Source organism: Haliaeetus leucocephalus, unplaced genomic scaffold (assembly GCF_000737465.1).
Source record: "Haliaeetus leucocephalus isolate CR32 unplaced genomic scaffold, Haliaeetus_leucocephalus-4.0 Scaffold173, whole genome shotgun sequence".
Lineage (NCBI taxonomy): Eukaryota > Metazoa > Chordata > Aves > Accipitriformes > Accipitridae > Haliaeetus > Haliaeetus leucocephalus.
Window position 1 is genome coordinate 12,104,086 of NW_010972609.1, and position 22,692 is coordinate 12,126,777.

General features: G+C 37.1%; 1 protein-coding gene across 1 annotated transcript in view; it reads left to right on the forward strand.

The window, feature by feature from the left end:
* Positions 1-14,037, forward strand: part of INSC (inscuteable homolog (Drosophila)) — a 142,483-nt gene extending 128,446 nt beyond the window's left edge. Inside the window, exons 11-14 of the mRNA XM_010563927.1 lie at positions 7,916-7,982; positions 10,865-11,020; positions 11,690-11,766; positions 13,756-14,037. Of these exons, the coding sequence (XP_010562229.1) occupies positions 7,916-7,982; positions 10,865-11,020; positions 11,690-11,766; positions 13,756-13,884 (429 nt within the window). The 3' untranslated portion in view covers positions 13,885-14,037. The remainder of the gene's footprint in view (positions 1-7,915; positions 7,983-10,864; positions 11,021-11,689; positions 11,767-13,755) is intronic.
* Positions 14,038-22,692: the final 8,655 nt, after the last annotated feature.

Here is a 22,692-nt window from a genome sequence, read left to right on the forward strand (position 1 = left end):
TCAAATTGTGTGATCCTTTCCAGTATTGACTAGATCACACTGAGAAAACATGTTTTCAACTAATATAGCTAGAAAGAGAGGTGATAAATTACATAATTAAGTTATTTAATAAACCTTAAGAAATTAAACAAGAAACAAGACTGTCAGTAACAGATGCAAAAATGATAATTAGGCCAAAAGTCACATAACTGTATCTGAACTTTAACCATGCCATTATATCATTGATATCCTAATTAGTTTTCTGTGTAAGACTGTAATCACTTCCCTAATGTCCTTTCTTTCTTTTTAACTGGTTATCGCTGTCTTTGCATATACATTCGACCAATATAAAAATACAAGTAATAGTATTGACTGGCATTATGTGGTCAATGTTAGGGGTTGTTACATTTCAGGGGTCCAATACTGACTCTCTCTCTTAAACACTAAATTTTTTGGAGACAAAATGCCTGTTTAGTTACAATTCTGCCTTTCACATTTAGATTTGATGCAGGATAAGACAATGTGCTCCAACTTGCAAAGCAATTGGTTCAGTTGGAAGAGTAAAACCTCAGCTCAGTTGAAGAACTCTGCTATTCTTTGCTAGCTTAGTGTGGTGAGGTTTTTATTCCTGGGATCGATTCCTAATATTGCTGCTGCTGCTCTGATTTTGAAGAAGCAATTTAACTTCTCTGCATTTTTGTTTAATCATCTGTAAAGTTGGGCAGACATTGCACTTACTCAGTGTAAAGTCTCTCTAGAGGAAACATGCTATGTCAGCACAATTCATTGCAGTTTTTATTTTCTGCCCTTGCCTGCCAGGTTCACAGTACAATCAGGCTGGTGCTGGGCTCTTTACTGCAGAAACTATAAACAAGAGGCTTTGCTGCATGCTGTACCAGTCAAAAAGCTGTAAGTCAGACATGGTTGTGTATGCATTTTGCTGCATTTGTTGTCTTTTTGTCTTCAGTCCTTCAGGAAATGAGATAGCAGATTTCGAACAGCCTCTGAATTTTGCCACTGATCTTTTTTTCCAAAACAGAATCACTGCCTAGGTGAAGGTTGTTACTTCAGTCTTGGTTCTGAGCAGGTGAGCTCATAAACTGTTTCTGCAGATTACAGTTTCTTGTTTCTTTTTCCTCCTCAAGTAGAAAAATGTTACCTTCTAGGAAGGCACCAGAAATTACTTCCTGACCACTCTGCTTGAGTTAGTGGCAGTTGGACTAGTTCTCTGCACTGTTTGCCTCCTCTAAAATGGGACTAATTAACTTTCCTCCCACATACTCAAACCCTAATTCCAGTTGGACTAGCTAGACAAGCAAAGGTGTTTCCTACAACTGTGTGTTGGCTTAGGCCAAATTGTGCTCTGCTCTAGGGAGACCAGATGTCTTAGGTGTCTTTGGTTGATTGAGTCAGTTTCAAAATCTAAGAAGCTTTCTAATACCATGAAAGAAGTCTGAGGGATGATTATTTTTTCCCCTGGATTTTCATCTGAAAGACAGAATTCTAACTGTGGCCTCAGAAGGGAGGGAGGAGACACACTTTAGCTCCATCGCTATGTTAGAGTCATGTGACCCGGTTTATGGGACATGCCCATTCACCATGTGACCCATGCAGGATGCGTTTCCTATGTGCTTCTTTAAAACAAAACATGTGAGAAACTGGTTATTCTGCCTATTCCTTAGCTAGATTAGTCAGCAATATGAAGTAAAGTAAATAAAAATGTAGTAAAGACATCTTTCATTCCAAAGGGTAAGATTCCTTTAGTTTTAGTCTGTGTTTCTCTGCCTCAGCTTTCCAAGATTATAGTTCCCTGACACAGACTCAGAGTAGACCTACACTTTGCAAGCAGCTACTGTCTCTTAACCACTATTATTATTTTATGGGGGATGTTTGCCTCTTTCAGTCAGGTGATAGAAAGACCTATTGATCTGCTTATCTAGCTATATTTATTTCTCTGTTTTCAGGAAGAAAACTGAATTCACAACCATAAAAATGGCTATCAGAAGCAATGGGAATTAAGTTTTCTATTTTAAGCAACAAAATGCCCCAGAGAAAATTTCTAGACATTTCTTAGCAAAGTTATTTCTCCCAATAAATAGTATCCTGAAAGGTTTTTCTACCCAGACTTCACATAATGCCAGTTCTTGACCCCTGCTGTATGTACTCTTTTGCTGTCTCCCTGTGGACTAATCTTGAATCGTGAGGTTCAGATGTTTTAAATTCACATTCAGAAACAAAGACTCCATCTTGCTTCTGATTAGTTGTCAAATGCCCCTTTGTTTCTGAAGATGGGTATGTGGAACTTCGCAGACACTCTCTGATTTATCCTTATGTCATTTATTTGACTGAATTACAAAATACTCATACTATGTAGAAGAATTAATTTTACTTAACGATGAATCAGCCTTAAGGGGGTAATTAACTAAGAGAATTAGCAATTCTATATTGATCTACTTTTCCACTCAATTAAATAACTTGCTAATTCTCATTGTGAGCTTGTGGCTTTCTATTTATGTTGGGACTGTCAATAAAAGCTTACTGAACCGTGTGCCTTTATTATCAATAAAAGTATATTAGCATCACATCTTCCAGCTCTGTAGACACCTCCCCCTCCCCAAGTGAGGTAAGTGACCCTCAAATGTGGAAGATACTGCCCCTTTAACAGGCTAAAACGTGTGCTTTCATCTTCCAAATCCTGTTGCATTTTTCTTCCTGAGTAGCTGGTTTCACAATAATGAGAAACACTTTTAGATCATCTTAAATCTCCTGTTAAGGGAAGGTTATCAAAGAAGCCTTCTGTTTCATATGCACTCTATAGGTTTATATCTCTTTGTTAACTAAAGCATTTGAGATTTACACTCTCAGTGTATGTATCTTAGTTTATAACAAGGCATTTGCATCTAGTTTTCACTTTTGCAACAAACGTTCAGTACCTTTGTGCACTGGTTAATGAGCATTGTTCACCATTAGTTGCTTAGAAGGAAAAAGGTTATTATAGTGTTAGTGATTACATTTTTTTAGCAACAGAATTTCCAAGATGACTGTTCTTCAAGAGGTTTTGAACAACACTATTTTAAAGGTTCATAATTAACCATGGTTTCTCAAATTTAAATCACTCTTGACAACTGAAATTCCTATGATTCAGTGCAAAGCAGACTCCAGAACTGAAAAGGAAAGTTCATCATTCATAAATTCAGTATGTGTGAAAGGCTGGGTAAGTGGAAGGAAACTATGTGGTACTAAAACCACCTTTCAAATTATAAAAATGGATTTTGTTTACTACAGTAACCAACAAGATCAACACTGCCAATTTTATAATAATGGATGATATTGTCACTACAGTGAGGTATCTGTGTTTACTCTCTGTTTACTTATTTTGCCTAGAGAAACAGAGATTTTTAGTTAGGTTTTAGATTAATTTCCAGGGCAACTGCGAGACTAGCAACATGATGCTGTACTGACATTTGGAATGTATGAAATCTCTGTATTATTTTTAAGTTTATTTATTAAATAGGGCAATTTTCCATGGACCTAAAGGGGAGCCCCCTCCCCTGCAAATGCCCCTGCATACTTAGTTCACCAACAAATTATTTAAAGGTGAACTTTCATAGCTCTTGATTTTGGGTATGGTTTTTTAAGCTCTGAAAGTTAACTACTTAGCCTCTTAGTCTTGTGAAAAATCTTACTAGTCCCAGTGAAGCTATCTGCATGTTAACATCTTGATCCATTGGTGCGTCTTCAAAAGGTGCTAAAACATGAGCTGGCCTGAGAATTCTCTTCCTGGCATTTTGTGTTTTACTGTGTCTCACTGTGATGTGGTTCAGGTGCATAGTGCATAGCACATATTAACAGGTAGGTGGTGAATGCAGGGATAAACCAGAGAGGCCTGTTCCTCTGGTTGTTTAAAGTGGTGGAAATCATGTGACACTGACTTGAATAATTCAGCTTTCGTCTGGTGGCAAACAAATGTATTAGTTCATTATTTGTTGATCAAGTCTATTTTTCTGTGGTTACTACAGTGGTTTTTGGGCTGCCAGTTCCTGCAGAGAAAGCTGCAGCTACCAGGTTTATTGGAGTCCTGCCGTAGAGAAGCACCTGCAATTTTTGATGGATCTGGATAACAGAGACCAGAGTGTGGACTAGCCTGGGTTAGTCTATTGGAAACCTCCGTTAGAATACAGATACTGGAGATGCATGGATCAAGATCTAGCTCCAGAACAGATCTGCCTAGCAGACATACAGGTGCTGAGGCAGGGAATTATGCTGAATGGGATCAGTTCTGGCAGCACATGGTTTTTAAGGGAGTCCACTATAATCCTGCATTAGGTTTGGCAATAGAATGTGAGATCAGATGTTTCATTAAAATATTCCACATATGATGAAGCAACTTCTTTTTTTCTCTGGAAAATCTCTGACAGTCTTTGCTTAATAGCACATCTGCAGATCCCACTTATCAAGATATCACTAGGGTACTGTAATTTGTGGGTGGCTTCAGCACACACTTTCTGCATGGTAGGATAGCACTTGCAGGTGATCAGAGCTCATGTGTCCTGTCTTCAGGATATTTTCTTTTTTATACTTTGAGCTGACTACAAGTTCATTGCATGGCTTAGGAATCCAGAAAAGTTGCAAGAATCATAAATTGTCTCAGGTGCCAGTCCTTTATAATCTTGGAGTGTAAGCTTTTACAAGAAATGTCTTGAACAATTAATGAAATTGATAATAAATATTGCAGTTGAACAGTAAGGATGCTGTATTAAATGTTTTCAAGTCTTTCAATTCTTTCAAAATTATTTAAATTCTGAAAGAGGCTTTTGTATCTATTTTTTCCAGTAATTTTTATCTATTTTCCTGGTGGAAATGAGGCTTAGGCAGTCACTTTTATCCATATCTGTTTAGGTGCTCCATGTCTCACAATAACACCTGAACTGGTTTGGTGATTCAACAAGACTTCACAGTTGTTTTTGAGAGACTGCCTAAGGCCTTATGAAATTTGGAGCCAGATAATGGGAAAAGAGAGGCTAAGATAAAGACTGGAGCAGGAGCCTATGCATCATTAAACAAAAAAATCTACAGTGGGAGAGATGCCACTGGAAAACTTTTCCAGAACTGGAAAAGTTCTGTTTATGGTTTTTGATCAACTCTAAATCCAAAAGAAAGGAGACTTCATTAATACCAGTGCTCACGGAAGTGTTGCTTTTCAAAGCAAATTGAGTCTACGTTTAAGTTTGTGTTTTCCTCCAGAGAGGTAATCTTTAGTATTAAACTTCCTTGAACTTTGGACTGTATTACAGAGGAAATTTTCATGTAAGCTGCTGTCATGGTTTAACCCCAGCCAGCAACTAAGCGCCACGCAGCCGCTCACTCAATCCCCCTCCACCCAGTGGGATGGGGGAGAAAATTGGGAAAAGAAGTAAAACTCGTGGGTTGAGATAAGAATGGTTTAATAGAACAGAAAAGAAGAAACTAATAATGATAACGATAACACTAATAAAATGCCAACAGTAATAATAAAAGGATTGGAATGTACAAATGATGCGCAGTGCAATTGCTCACCACCCACCAATCGACACCCAGTTAGTCCCTGAGCCGCGATCCCCCGCCCCCACTTCCCAGTTCCTATACTAGATGTGACGTCCCATGGTATGGAATACCCCGTTGGCCAGTTTGGGTCAGGTGCTCTGGCTGTGTCCTGTGCCAACTTCTTGTGCCCCTCCAGCTTTCTCGTTGGCTGGGCTTGAGAAGCTGAAAAATCCTTGACTTCAGTCAAAACACTACTGAGCAACAACTGAAAACATCGGTGTGTTATCAACATTCTTCTCATACTGAACTCAAAACATAGCACTGCACCAGCTACTAGGAAGACAATTAACTCTATCCCAGCTGAAACCAGGACAGATGCACATATACTGAATTTTAAAATAGTCAAGTATAGGGGAAATACAGCATTTAAAGTCAACTCTTTATTCAGCTTGCCCATTATGTGTTTACATTCTGCTATTTCATGTTACATTCTGTACCTCATAGAAAAATGTGACTTTTGGGGGGAAAGAAAAATCTATCCATATGGAGTAAGCTAATCTATAGTTTAACTGCCTTTGAAGTCCTACAAAGATTTTAAAAGATAATATAGGTAGAACTTGATGGTTATTGATGATAAGGGTCTTTTATAAACCCCTCTGGAGAAGGTTACATATAAACCCATTAGGCTAGTTCATAAATACATTGCAAAATATAGGGGGCCACATAATCAACGCAAAGGAAGTATAGATATAACCTCAAATAATTTTTGGTGTCAAAAGATGCACACAAAATATTTTTATGTATGAAAATACTTATTAGACAAAATAACTTGAAGCAGTGGAATAATTGGCATGTATTCAAATTGTGGCTAATTGAATTCTTCATCTGTGGCTTAGTGAGCCACATGGGGTACAGACTCTGCATAGAGGAAGCAATTTTCATTAACAGGATATAATTTAGAATGAGAAAACATATACACTCAGCCTGAAACACAGTTAATAATTAATATGGAATAAATACATAGACATATACTGAGTTACCATATTTCTACCTGTCACTCTCTAGAGTTTCAGCAACTCATTTGCATCCTAAGTAAGTATATTTATTCAGAGAGATGACACTGTAACACTACCTTCAAAAGTGGAAGACCTTTATGTCACAGCATCAAAAATGAGTCATCCTTGTTATTAAAATGGCAAAGTGAGATCAGAATGGTGATCTGATCTCATGCCTACTTACATCTAAGAAGTTTGCTTGTTTGTGAACTGACACTGTACTGTTAAAAAGCTGATAACCAGTTCTCAAGCTGATCATTTTTTTTGAGGCTGATCAGTTTTTCTAAACTAGAAGAGACAAAATTAAAGAAAGAATATTATTTCTATTTTGCATTCTAATGATCTGTAACATTTATTATTTGGTCTCTCACATATGCTGTTAATATTGAGATGTGTTTGCATGCTGAAAGCAAGTTATTTGAAGGATAAAGTAAAAAAGAGTATCTTGCAGGACGTATGAGACAAAGTATATGATATCAATGAAGGGAATGGGTGATTGAAAGCCAACAGCTCCACATGATCCAGTGTCTGTCAATGGCTTGCTGCATCACTTTAAGCAAGCTGAGTTACAGCTAATCTTGAAAACAGTTAGTGCAATTTGGGTAAGAAATTCTGTAAATCAGGATCTCAAAATGTGCTTCTGTTGGCACAAACCCTAGTGTTGGCCTTAGCTCAGGAAAGGAATAAATGGGTTTTAAAATCCAGCTCATTTTGAGACAGTGCTTTGACATGCACACAACTTATGGCTTCAATAAAACTGAAAAGTATTCCTTAAATACTCCCTTGAATCAAGGCTCAAAACTCCAAACCTGTTGCGAGGATTTCTCAAGATTTCAGCTGAACCCTGAAGCAGAAAGGTAGCAATAACTTGGCACTACTGAATGTATGCTGTGTGCTGGTTCTTAGCCTTCGCTGGGAGCTCTGCCTGAGCTGGAATGTGACTACACGATTGGTTCCTGAGGGCAGGCAGCTCCTGGCTGAATTTTTTGTAGGACTCCAAGGTTCTTTTGGTTGGTTGGTTTTTATAAATTTTTATCTTCCTCTTTCTACCAATTTGACCACTGAACAAATCTGCTGCATAGATCTCTATACGACAGACTTTTATGCATGAGTATAGGAGTGTGAGAAGGAGATGTTTTACTTTTCATGTTTTCTGGATTTCAGTTAGCAGTCTTACGTAAGATAAAGACCCCTGAGAAATCACAAAGGTGGGAATAGACTGTTCAACTACAAGAATGCTTTTTAATTGTATTGGGTTTGCCATATTTCTGCCATACTAATCTTATAAACCAAAGTGCTATTTAATATTACTGAATTGTAGGGCTATACTTCATATTCTCTTATCTTTTTAATAACAGGTGGTAACAATATTGGCAAACATGTCTGTCTTGGACCAGTGTGCTTCAGAAATCATTCAAGGAAATGGTATGTATTTTAGGTGAATTATATTCTGGATTTGTTTGTGGAGAATGTGGGTAGATGTGAAAGTAGTGCTTACAAGGTAAAGGAGAAAGGCTTCACTAATTATACTCCATTTTGCATCCTGCCTCTGCTTAATCTTGCACATTGCTGCAGGGTGCAAAATGAGTCCTTGGGACGGTTCTATGTAACTGAAGTTGCCACTGTTTTAGAAAACTTTTCATGTATGACCCTATTGCTCATGTTCTCAGCAATTGATAGATACAAAGCAAGGTAGAACAAAGTGTTTCAAAAACCTTTATTCTGGTAATTGCATTGTACAACGTGGCAATTCTTACATGTTGAAAGACATCATCTGATACTGAGCCATGCATACCTGCTTTTTGTGTCACTTTTTTCACAAGTATTCAGAAGTATTATAAATTTTGAAGCATTATGTTTTTATTACTATACAGCAGTTGCCAGTTTTTTCCCACACTTCTTTAAATATCATGTTATGAGAAATTAATTATGTTGAAAAAACCCTAGATGTTACAGGCCCACCAGAAGTCTGAGAAGTTAGGTTCATAATTCTGTGGATTAGGATACAGGAGGACGTAACTGCCCTGTTAATACACCTACCAGCAAATTCATGGCCAACCAATATAGTAAGACAGCTTTTTTTTTTTTTTTAGGAGTTATTAAATTACAGTGAAGCTTCACATATATTGCTTTTTCTGTCCTAGGAATATCCCTTCCACACTTTTTAAATTAAGGTTTGTGTAATAATGGTTTGAGTTTGGATCCGTTTGAATCTCAGACATGGCTGATTGTAGGTGAGAGAAGGGGGGTTTCAGAAAGCATCTACATAGAACTAGGTCTGGAAATAGAATTGGCCAATTCCTGTAATACTGGATTTAGATGTTTCTTGCACTTCAGTGGAACATTTGAGCTCTGTGCACACAAATATGACTTGCAAGGATCAGGCACAACTAATTTGCTTGATGTGATCCATCTGTGTGCAGAGGTAGCATGCATTTGATGTCCTTGCTAAGGTGGATAGGTGTTGCAGTTTGAGACCAAATGATAATGTGGAGGTTGAAAGGATCTGGACACCGAAGCAATTTAATCACAGATATATGCAGTTTTACAAATGACCTGACTTCCCTGTCCCATGCAGAAGACAGTGCAGTGAGGGGGAGGAGCAAGGCAGGTTAGCATGGTTGTTTCTTCTATGACCTCCTTGTTGCCTGGGACAGATGGGGCAGTCACAGAAAGAGGTCGGTCAGGCCCACGTGGTGGTTCCTGCCATGCGCCTGGTCCAAGCTCCCTGTGTTCCTGGAGGTTGGAGAGGTGGTCCTGGAGCTCTTGGTGCAGGCACATGGGGCTCCCCTACCCAGAGTCTTTTCCAGAAACTCTTGGTAAGACCCTGACATTTCCCAGGAGATTTCCCATTTCCTAGGTGTCTGTACTTACAGGATTGGGTAGCAAATACCCTGTTGGTGATTTGTCTGTTTGACTTGTGCTGTTTTCTGATTCACTGTTGTTACCACTCACAATCCAGATATGCCCTGGAAGCTTTTGCACTCCTTTATGATTAACAGATAGGTTATGTAGTTTGGCTATCTATTTCCTGGAGCACAACAAAACCTGTTTTGTTGTTTGGGGCAGGTGTATGATCATATTTCTTCTATTTCTACTACAGCAGAAACTTGATTGGAGTGCATGAAATTATACTAACAGCTAAGCCAACTAAGGCTAACTCATGCTAGATACTGCTGTAGGTGGAGATGTATATGTGGATGTCACGCACAATGATGTCATGAAGTAAAGTTTGTGAATGCACTTCATAATGGAAGTTCACACAGAACCATTTGCACCCAGGCTTTTGAGAAGGGTTGACACTCATCTTGTGTGTAAAGGCTTTTTGTGTCTGCCTAATGTTGTAATAATCAGATGCTGGTCAGAAGCCAGATTCACAAATTGAGAAGGGTCTTTGAATCCTGGGGAAGTTAGATATGTTGTCTTCTCAACTTTGACTTTTTTGTATGTTGATTGATTATTATCTAGCTGCATGATTCTGATGCTAATTCTCTTAATTATTTATGCAAATGTTCTAACAGTTAAAATCCTCTGATGCTACCTGAAGTAATCTGAATGCCTAATAGCGTATGGAGTCTAATAGCACATAATTGTCCTTACATTTAAAATAATCTAGAAAATATAAATCAGTACAGTCTCATCTGTTTTTGTGCTGCTACAATAAGAATATCAACTCCTACAGGCAACAATAAGTTAATGAAACCATTTCAACATGGATGACATTGTCTCTTCTGAAGTGAAGTTAGTCGCACAGGAAACTTCAAGAGGCAGGATTTCATCATTTCCCTCATTAAAGGATTCCCCATTCTAAAATACCTTAAACAGTTTGAGATGGGAACTTTTAAAGCTTGCTTAAAAATACACAAACTGAAAACAAGTTTTACTTTCCTTTAATTCAAAGCAAAAATTCATGTAGAGACCTGAAATATGTCACTACAGATTTTTAGGTTAGTGATTTACCTTCAGGTTAGTTTAGAAGCAAATAAAGAATTGGATTTAGTTTGACTGAAATAAATTTGTGAAATCTAAAATACTAACTTGTAGAGGAGTCAAGAAGTTAAAGAAGGGAAGAGTTAGTGCATTTTCTAGTTCCAGAAGTTCTGTAGCTTCCTAGCGAAGACAAACTTATGCAGAGATCAGATGTGCCTGAATGCCGATGGCCAAATTGCAGTCTACATTCATGCATTCTTCATGCCCTATTTGGGCAGAGATTGGTCTGTATTTACCGAGCTTGCTTTTTCCCTTTACTTTTTTGGACTGAGTGTTTTGCTGGAGAGAGGATGACAATGGCTCTTACATCCTTCCAGGTGTTCAACTTTTAATGGAAATGCTCTTTGAAAGATCATCTTCAGGAAACTCAGCAGAAGTCGCTGCTTGTGAGCGAGTCCAACAGAAATCTGCAGTTACGCTGGCACGACTCAGCCGAGATCCTGAAGTGGCAGATGCAGCCGTAAAACTCAGCTGTAAGGATGTATCACTAGCTTAATGGCAGACTGAAAAAGAGGGAGGAACTGCCAGTCATGGAGAAGTTCTTTTTAATTTTTAGCCTCACTTGGTACACTTTATGAAATAGGTTCCCTATATAGTCTGTCCAGAGTGAGTGACTGAGGAGGTTGTACTAAATGAACCTCTGGCTCACTTCCCAGAGGAACCTGAGGTGCAGCGTCCACTCAACACATAGCTGTGGCAGACTCTGCCAACTGACAGTGCTGCCTCCTCCATTCCTTTATGTAAACCCTTGTGCAGGATCTGTCTGGACAGAAAACTTGGACCCCTGCAGATTCAGCTGTGATGAATCTAACAGGAAGGAACATGTTCTTTTGGCAGGATTTTTTTAAGGGCATGTGGGAGGATTGACAGGGAAGAAATGGAGGTCACAGTTTCCACTCTGAAACAGCAATAGTGGGTAAAAACAATGCATTTGTTTGTTTATGCTTTACAACTATTAATTGTGACTGCTCTGAACTGCATAGCTTCATGGACAGTCCCTTAAGTATTTGCATATCATCTTTGCATTAGAGATCATATCTACTAAGGAAAATAAATACAAAACATTTAAAAAAAGACCCCATCTCAAAATAAGGAATTTGTTTTTCTAAATTATTTCTCCTGATACTCTTTTGTGCACTCAGGTATTCCTCGCCTAATTAAACTTTGCAGATCACCAACTGAAAGAAATAACAGTGATTCTGTTTTAGTGGCATGTCTGGTAGGTACATTTTAATCTTTCTTTCATGCTTATCCTGAAAAATGCAGAAAAAAGAGCCCTTTAGATTTCAAAATGCGTAACTATTGCAGGAATGTTTTAAATTCATGCCAGGGTCTCCTGCTTTTCCCCTTAAGCATAATCCTGTACAGTGTCAATTATTTATCCTCTGACTGAAGATGTAAGCACATAAGGAAAAATGGCTTCATCTTAACATTATTGAGCACTCAAAAATTTCTCTGGAACACTTCAGAATTTAAGGTTTCAGTAATTCTTAAATTCCATTCTCTGATGATGCTATGTTTGCTGAAATGAGCCTTGAATCACAGGGGTAGCAGCCCTTTATCTGCACACACACAAATATATGGAAATATTTATGTAAAGTGGTCAAAGAGAGAAAAGAAGATTTCTTGCTTTCACTACAATCCGTTTTTTGATATTTGGGTCTCCAAGACAATATAGTGTCCAGCCAAGGAGTGGCCAAGAGAAGGTTAACACTTTCTCTGCTTAGGAGAAAAATCCCAGCTGCTGGCCCTGCACTGCATGGACTGTGAGCCCCAGTCAACTGTTGGAGTTGAGTAATTTCACCTAGCATTCTGTGAGAGGAAAGTGCTGGGGACATGGGTGATCTAGGGTTAGGAGATAGGTTTTGATGAATGAAGACTGAAGTAAATTGTTTGACAGTGCTTTTTAGTATTAATGTTATTTTACATGTAAAACTTGGTTATTGCAGCTTTGATTAACAGCTAGTTCTGTACCAGCACATGAGAAGTTTTGTTCGTTTAAGCAGGACTCATTCAGGATGAAGAGAGTATGAATGTGAGCATAAGAAATGCTGTGGTTGTTCTTCATATATGCCAAGAAGGCTTGTTAATCTTGTACAGCTAGAGCAGAGGCCAGAGAGTGATGGCAGCAAACCAGACTGTGATCTTTCTGTCTCACTGAAGTTGTTGCTGCACATTCCTTGAATTCATGCCTATCGCTTGAGATGTATGTTACCTGCCTGTCTGTCTTAGCAATTCTGCTTCTCCTGATATTTTAGTAACTGTCTGATGACACTTTCTGATAAACATGCGGCAAAAATATTGTCCTTGAGACATAAGCTGCTTCAGGCTCTGATGGGTATAATCACTAAAGTCTGAGGGCTTGTACTGTTTGGTATTTTTAGCTTCGTTGATTACTTTTTGTATATTTTGAAGCAGGCGATTAACTCTTGTGTTAGTGCTGCATTGAAAAACAGCACAGAGATAAGCTGATCACAACTATCAGACCTTACTAACAGAAGACAATTTTTGTTCTTGAGGAAAGCCAGCCTGCTTTCCAGTTGCATCTGTCGTGTCAGGTTGCTAGAAGGTATGTAATTGTTGTATATTTTTCTCCAGCGAGAAAAACAGGTAACTTCTTAGAAAGGAAGAATTTGTGAAGATAATAGTAACATCAATGCAATTTGTATTGTGCAGCCTTGTAATTGGAACAACTGGCAGTTCTATCTGTTCCCAAATGGTTTGAAATGTACAGTTTCTTTCTACTACACTAGTATCTAGAAGATTTCTGTTATGGGCATTGCATAAAACTTCAGTAGCACACGTTTTCCAAATCAGATGGCTTATAGATCTCATAAATAAGACAAAAGCTGAGAGGAGAGTTGAGATACAAAGAGGCAGTGTGAGATGTGCAGCAGATCAGAGATAGGTTTACCATCAAAGTGCTCTGAGTCTCACTTCTGTGTTCTTTAACAGCACACTGTCCCTGCTGCTCAGGTCTAAAAGTAATGTGCCCCAAAAGAATTGTCATTTCATAGCTGCATTTCAGGGGAGATTCATCTGACAGATGAAGACAGTAATGAGACATTAGCCAGGTAGAAGAGTCCATAGACCTGCACAGTTCAGTTTTGAGTCTTGGCTATTATTTAGAGATAGTTATAATGGATTCTGCAATGAAGACTTTGTCAAACCTTTACAGTATTACAATTGTGTTGTTTTGTTTTTCTAGGCAGCCCTACGGAGACTAGCAGTTATGAGTCCTGAAGGACTCGAAGATTCAGATTTTCAGCAGCTAGTAAAGCCCAGACTTGTGGATTCCTTTCTGCTATGCACAAATATGGAAGAGAGCTTTGTATAAATGTGAGCCAAAAACCTTTGAAAAATAAACAGTGATAGGTATACAGTAAGATAATACATATACAATTTTATTTAGTTTTAGTCCTATTGTTATTTATGATTTATTTATTTTAAAACCATGAACATGTGGTTTGTAGGAGCAAAGAAACAGAATGAGCAAACTTGTTTCAGTGGTTTGCAAAGGTCATTTTTTATTTTCTTTTCCTGCCAAGACACATCAACAGACCTTATCCCTGCAATCTAACAAAACGTTGCCTTGTTTAATATAGTTGAATCAAGGTAACAAAGCCAAGAATTTGGTGCTCTGATGTTAAATGCTTCTAATAATGTTTTATCGCTGACATTTTTCTACAGTTAGAACATTTTGCAGTTTTTTTATGAAACGCTTTAGTCTCATGCATTTGCTCCATTAGAAGTAAAATAATCCTTAAAGCTAGAAGTATATACTTTGAAATGAAAGGGATGTTGCAGTCTGAGTCCAGTTCTTAAATGTTATTATTTTTTAATAGATTAACTGAGAAATTTTTTCAGAAAATTTTCAAATACTGACTTGGAATGATGTTAGAGGACATTCTTACACTGTGGAAGTGAGCATGTCCAGACATGTTTTTAATATTCAAGCTACTACTTTTGTGAAAAGTTGCCCATGCATGCACTAAATAATCAGAACATATAAATTAATTGTAACTTGAATTTCCATTTTTCCGTTTTTCTAACTAGTCCTGTATTTCTCAAACTGTGAAATGGGATGTTCAGGAGCTCTTGGAGTTGACAAAGGAGATTTTACCACTGGATAACAACATAAAGAATAGAGTTGATTTAAAAATAGATTTATTTTTTTCATGAACATTCCTCTTCAAATTTACCACTTTCTTTTCATTAAGAGACTATATAAATTTAAAATTACTCAACCAGCAATATCTTGAGTGTTTTTCCCCCCAACTTCTCACAAAGCACTCTGTAGATTATGAAAGTACATGTATTTTTTTCCTTGATGGCTTGCATCTATCTCTCTGGATCATTTGATGATCAGCAACTTTAGGGTACTAGGAAATCTGCCAAAAAAGTAAACACATTTCTTCTTTACTGTACTTACTTTGTAGATATGCTAAGCAGCTTAATTCATTAATGTTTATTTAGTATTATGTGGTGTTTAGATGAAAGGCACCAGGAAATTGCTAAGCTGTGATTGTCTTCCACATTTTCTGTGTCTGAGGAAACTGTCCTGCTTCAAGCAGTGATACATAGTGGCTACTTTCTTCTCCCTTTGAGTATATGGGTTAAGAAATATCTGTCTTAAGATTTCTTCCTTGTGATCTCTTCATTTAACTATGAGCTCTATCTTGACTGAAGTTTTAAAACAGAAAACATACAATGACCTCTGTCATAAGCAACTACTCAAAGATAAGCATTGAATCAGATGTTTCACAGATGTAATTTTCTAGTAAGAGCAGAGATGAATTCTGCTTTGTTTGCTAACTTTGAGACAGCTCCTTAAACCTCCGAGAATGTTAAGAGGTATGGTACTGTACAGCTTTAAAAATGTTATACAAGTGATGGACTTTAACACTTTCCTCACTAAGCAGAAATACATGTATGAATGAACCATGGATGCTTTAAATAGTAACATCAACATTCTTGGTATAAACAATGAACTCCTAAATCTCATAAAAAACGAACTCAATAAGATCCCGTTGCTATCAAGCTGATAGCATGATAATCCCTAATAGTACACATATCAAATTCTGTTGTGAATGTGCTGTACCAAACCTCATTCTGTCAGCTGCAATTAACACCAGAGATATGAGTTTTTAGATGGGGTAGGGTTTATCTCATAATAGGTAAACTTAAAATCTCATTTTAAAAAAACGTCCATACATGTAAAGTGAACTGAAGTAGCTGTTAAGAAAATTCCATTATGACCCATAATGCTTTCAAACCATTTCTAACAGGTCAACCAAATATTCAGTGAGCAGGCCAGTAGCAATGAATGAGTCTAATTTTCTCTTAGATACAATAATGTGAATCCACATCAATTGATTTTACTACAGATACTCTCAATCTGTAAATGTGTGGCCATAACTCTAGGCCCATATTGTCCATTTACATTTGTTCATATTGTGAATGTGGCTGTTTGCATTACAGAAACAAAATACATTTAGGTGGATCTCATATTTGCAGTAGAAAAATATATCTTGAAAGAGCCAGTTCAGACCTGTTATCACCTAAGTGTCATTGAAACCATTTTTGCTAGGTCTGAATCTCTCACCTAAAGTTGTGCACTTTATTTTTGTATATGCTAAAGTTTATGAGAAAATAAACATAACTCTTCCTTTCCTCTTAATTAACTTGGAAATAAAAAGTCATTAAAAATACTGAAATATTATTTTCTTGTTACTTCTGAATGAATTCTGGATTACAAATGTTTGCTTTGAAAGTGACTTCTCAGTTTTTAAACCAAAAAAAGAGGAACAGTTTAAGCCAGAATAAACATGTTTGATTTCAATGTAGTATGAAACAAAATATTTTGTGTCAAAAGATTTTCATTAAAACATGCATTTTGGTGGATCAATCTTTGGACTCCCTGTATATATACATATAGAGTTAGTAGAGTGAGGTAGAGAGTATGTGTAATACATTTACATGTCAATTCATATATGTGGACTCATTGACCTGTAGAGACTGCATGTAGGTTAGATATTAGCTTAATCATTCTGGAAATGGAATGTTATGCTTATCAGAAATATTGTAGTTTCATTTATATTTTTCTGAACATTTTAGATTTTGTATGAGATTAGAAATGTTAGACAAACGTGCAGTGAACTGCAGGATTCTTTGTAACTTTGATTTACATTCCAGTGACTTTGGACAATGTGTTCAAATTTCACCTTTAGTTTGAACTGTTTACAGATATTTGGGGCCCAGATGTTTCGTTCATAGAATAAATTTTTTTCCCCAGTTCATTGTGTGTTTGGTACATGAATCACTTATGTGGAATGTAACTTGTCTGACCTGTTCTATTTAAAATAATACTTGTATCTAGAAGGGATAAGATAATGTCTTGGTAAATGGATGTCTCACCTATTTTTTAGGGTTCCCTGTTAGTATCCAAACGATGGGACTTGGTCTGTAGGGTGTCATGTTGCCTTAGCACAAGACATTCTGGTATCTCATATGGCTTGTTCCCAAGATGTATGTTGACCATCTCCTTTTAAATAACAGCAATGAACAGTCAAAATAACATTGGCTTTTGTATTTTGAGAAATCTGCTTTGATTTTCAGTGTAAATTTATATTAGATTTAATGTATTTAAAGTAACACTCTAGACACTGTAAATTATTCACTAGTGTTCTCATTTTTAAGGGGATGGAGGGAAGATGCCATTGAGCATTGAAAGACAGGTCTAGAGTGAATTTGTACATTTGAGTTAGAAGTGCTTAACTGGTGGGGAGGTGGGTGAATAGTTTCAGCCCTTGACAGGCTAAAGAACCAGGAACAAGGAAAACATAGGGTCATCTATTTTAGATACAAGCTTTGCAGAAATCCTTATCTCTACTTTCTAGTTTGCTCTTGGGTCTGAGTTTCTCTTTCTCTAGCTGTGACAAATTTCTTCTTCTTGGGAGTGTTATTTGTATAATTGCTAGTTATCTGAATAGAAGAGAGTTAAATTCCAAGGTCTGGTCCTGCTAATTATTAAATTGATAAGGTTTTAGCTGAGAAATTAAGTAACAAAAATAGCTTGTTAAAGAAATGTACTCTAGGTCACCTAGAACAAAAAGAAATGTTTATTGTTCCCACAACAGGGGGAAGAACCAGCATATTCTTCAGAAAATTTGAGAAAACATATGTATAATAGTCTGCTTCCAGGTATCGGTACTTTTACAAGCAGACTGGCAAAGAGTTTATGAATTGGCCAGTCCCCTGTCAAATAATCACTGAATCAAAGTGATAAAAGAAAACCGTTAGACCTGCAGACGAAACACTGCAAGATCAAAGATTTTTCTCTTTTCAACAGCCAAGCAGTGACTTTTTGTTTTATTAATTCAAGTGTGCCTAGAACCCAATGGAACCTATGGGAAACCAGCACAAAAAAAGTGTAGTAGGTAATACTGCCAATTTGCTTTAGCGGGAAATTTAAAAGGGATCAAAAGACTTAAATGGCATGAAGAAGGAGGTGTGCCTAATGCAGTATCTTTTCTATCACTGTTGTGATCACTTGTGTCACAAATGTCTAATTGAAAGGTACACTGCTTGTACCCTTTTCTTCAAGCTTTCTGGATATTACCACTGTCTTTTAACTAGCTTTTGTCCATGTCCTCCACAACCTTTAGAATGTGACCTAACAATGCACACATATCTTCAAAGGAACTTACTGATTTTGGTGTATATAAAAATTTAGTCTGATTTTTTTTTAATACCACATAATGTAAAAATCTTCTTTTTGAGTAGTTCTGGAAGGATATACCTAACATGATATGTCCATTATGTATGCTCATCAGGTAAGGCAATGTTTATGGTAAGTCGAGAAGATATATTGAAAAAGATCCAGAAACAGCCATGTTTCACTTGCATCAAAAGAATAATTATGGAATGGGCCCAAATCATCTAGGGAAGACTTCTTTGAAGCTATGGTAAGTCAGTGTGCCTGCACTGCAGTAAAGAAGAGCCAGAGCTAACCCCCAGGTTTCAAGATTCTTCCTAGAATTAGAACTGTAGAGATCTAACACATAAAATAAATAAAAATCTCAAAATATGAAGCTAAGGGTAAATGAATTGTAAAATTTTGTGATAAACATGAATATTTAAGGAGTATGCTTTGTACATTAAGTAACGTGCTTGTTTACACATGCTTGCTCCCACTTCCAAAGCAAGATACAATGCCCTTTGTCACAGCTCTTTACTTTTGTACTGCTTAGTTATTAAAAAGGCCACACTTTTTTTCAGAGCAGCAATTATTACAAATTAGTGATTTCAAAAGTTTAGCCCATATTTAGGGATGGATAAACAGGGAAGTGACTAAATACCTTGAAGCACAGCCAATCATTTACATGAGTGTTTCATCCTTAAAAGGACACAAACTTTGTGGAATGAGATAGACTAGTTATTGGTTTAGAATATCTGGACAAGAAATCTATCATGTGCTTTACTCTAGGGGGGAATTCTCATCTGTTTTGAAGTTCAATTCTATAAGTATAGCCCAGACCAGTAATTTAGGTACTTTCTGTAGACCACAGAAAGAAGTGGGCAATTCTTTCTCTTTGAGGATGACTGCCCAAGGCAGAGAGTATACATAATGCCATGGAACTGCCTTTTTTTCCCCATGGCTATGGAAAAAAAGTGCTGATGATTTGTTTGGAGGAGATGTCTAAACACCTCGACATCTAACTATTAGTTCAGATCATGTGAGATGAATTCCAGACTCAGTCTGGAGACAAAAGGAAGGCACTTTTTCAGCTGGGGTTTCATGGGTTGTTTATGTATCAGATACAATTCCATCAGAAGAGAAATTTTTGCAGCATCAGATTCTCCCCTTGAAATTACTAACTGAGACATTATTTTCTTGTTTGGTATGCACTAGATGATGACTCCTGTTTGCCAGTGTTGTAAAACAAGGAATAGCTAGACCAACTCATCAAGCTTAGAATATTATACCAGATAATACACTTCTTATTAGAGAAAAATGTCTTGCATTTAAAGAAAGGGAGAAAGAAAACAGTTCACAGCACACTAACACAGAATGGTCTCCAGAGTGAGCTATCCTGGACAATACGTGAAATGCCATTGAGCTAATAAATAGCATTGCACATGTCAGGAAAGCTACTGCTCACCAGAAAACAAACAAACAAACAAACAAGCACCCCCCCCCCCAAACCCAGCATCCCTTCTTTCCCAAAAAATAATAAGCTGACCTCTAAGGAGAAGAAATTCCTCTTACATTTCTGACTTTGTTTTAGAATGGTCTTGTAATGTTATTATCTTGTCTTTACCTGTCAAGTTGTCTTCTTTGGCTTCACTTGTATTAAAGATCTCATGATAATTACTGTTACATTAATATTTTTTTTTCCTCAAACTCAAAATGTTTAGCTCTAAATGTGGTATTAGATAAATAAGAGGTGAAAAAATGAAAAATGAATGCTGAACAGATACAAAGCTGAAACCTGAAAAACTTGAAGAGATTTCTCCTTAGAAATGCATTCCTGCATAAAAACATTAAAACAAGTGTTTGATTAAACACCCACTTAATGAAGTAGATAACTGAAAAATTGTGTAAGGATGTTGCTCTTTGAAGTAATAAAAAACTGTGTTATGGTTATAGACAAATCCAGTATTTCCAGCTCTTAAAGACTCAAGAGAACTTCAGAAATGGTGTGTCTTGGAGCTTTTCACTTAGCTGTTTGAGATTATGAGGTATGGCTTTTATAAATTAACACCATGAGATAAATATAGGTGCATTTTAAAACCAATATCTGTTAATGTGCCATTTCACAGACACCATCACTTTACAATAGGCCAGAGATACAGAAGCTCTTGGATACACTTTTGCTGGACTGCAATAAATTTCTTTACCCCTTTTTTCCCACATGGTTAGAGGACAGAATAGAGGCAACAGCATTTCAATAGCTATAGAGGACTTTGTCAACATTTGTATTCTGAATTTTTACACTTGGCTTGACAGCTACCAAGCTTGGACCACAGGATAACAGTAAGAAAGGACCCTTTACTACAGGGCAGTCTGGGACTGAGCTGCATTATGGGTAACACACTGATTAATGAGGACTATTTCTAGGTGGTTCAGGCCATCCTATTGGAAGCCATGCTGGCATGTTGTAAGCATAAAGGGAAGTTGCCTACTATCAAGGCTATTGCTAAATCCTTGCATGGAAGTCTCTGCTGCGGTGCTTACTGTGGCTTAAGCACTGAGCTAGCAAACCTTAGTAACCCTTTACACTGCAGATGATGATATATGTGTGGTAGTTCACAACTGTGTTCCTTTCTAATTTTCTCTATGCCTTTCCACCTGATGTCAACTGATTAATGCTTGCCTTTAGAGTGAATCACAGCTGAAGGATTTGCATGGCCCTGATAGCACATTTCCATACATTCTGTATGGTATGTCTAAATATTTTGATGGTTTTAATATTTTGTACCAGCTGTGGAAACTGGTTTGCTGCTAGGTGACTGTAAAAGTGAGATTTGGTAAATAATTATTAGAAATCTTATCCTAACACTATGATTGAAACAATAGACAAAAGTATAGCCAAGGAATTAACTAGTAGAGGTAGTTACTCATAAGTTTTGCAGTTCTTTGCTCTTATGACTAGATGTTCCTGTACGCTAGATGAGAACAATGTTGAAACTGACCACATGTGACTGAAGCTGAGTTAAGCTTCAAGATCAAAGAACAGGGACAAGAATAAAGACTTCAAGGACAGCCAGCAAGAACTTCAAATGGGTTGGTGGTCATAAAAGCAGCCCTTCGACTCAAATGGATCCTTCATTGCGCATGATCGGATGTAGGCAGTACTAAGATAATCACTTGCAATTATTTTTGTGTATATGTATACTAATCTGATTAATATGCAATTAGTTATTCTATACAACCTGTTAGTGCTAAAGCTGTGGTATGCACGCTAGGTGGAACTATCCCCCATGCATCCAGCGCTGCAAGAAAGAATGCCTCCTTTCTAAAACTCCAAAACGAGTCTTAGAGGGTTTCTTCGACTGGCTTTTCGGTATCAGCCCAATATGAGGGAAAGCAACTGAAAGATCAAACCCAACATCTGTGAACTCCAAAACAGTGACATGTTTTACAATGTGTTTGCTGGTGCTGTCTCATTGCTCTGTTACATCTGCATCACGGCAATCGCTTGGTCTAGCACCTTGGCTAAAAGATTGTCTGTTTTCTCATTTGCACAGTTACCACCATCTGACAAATATTTCTCCTCAAAGACTCAGATCTTATTTATTTTTCCCTTTTGAAAGCATTTTACGTAGAATAGTTATCAAAACACTGGGCAGCGCACTCTGATGGAATTTCTGGATTCTGCTGCAAAGATCAGATGAATGTGCATGAATTGTTTCTACTCTCATTTTTTGGCTCTCTTTCCTACTTAAGACTAAAAATTGCAGGGATGGAATGTTCCTTTCCATCTTTTTGTATGATACTAAGTTCTCTGAGATCTCTCATTTCATTTGAGGCCACTTAAATATGATATATTAAAAACTAAGTATTAATACAAAGACCAGCTCCTTTGGCAGTACCATGTTCTTTGTGTTCATGACCCTATGATATTCCTTGTGTGGAAATGTCTTTGTAGCTTGTTTTGCGGTTAATAATCTGACATGGCTTTAACTGAGATGGTTGCCTTTTGTGTCCAAGCACATTTTCAGCTGCAGCATTCATTCAAAAAGAACAGCTGAATTAAAACATTTTTTCCATTGATACATCTATTGTTTGCAAGCTCAACTGAGTGCCCCTTTCATGTGGAAATACTTTTGTTGCTTCTCATGCTCAGTTAAGTTTTGCCTTCTTCATTTATCCATTGATCACCTTCATAATTTGTTCACTTTTCTCATTATGTGCATCAATAAGAAAATGTCCCAGATCTGAGATATTTTTCTGATGACACAGTTTTGATTTTTATTCATGCTAAAGGATATATTTAAGGACTTATTTGTTGCTAATCATGTAAAAGATCTTTCTTTGCATGCTGAAATCCACCTGTCAATTTCAGGTCCAGCTTCCACAAAAGTCCCACTAAAGCCTTCAGAGGAAAGCTCATGTGCTGGTACTGCAGTTGTAGCCTCA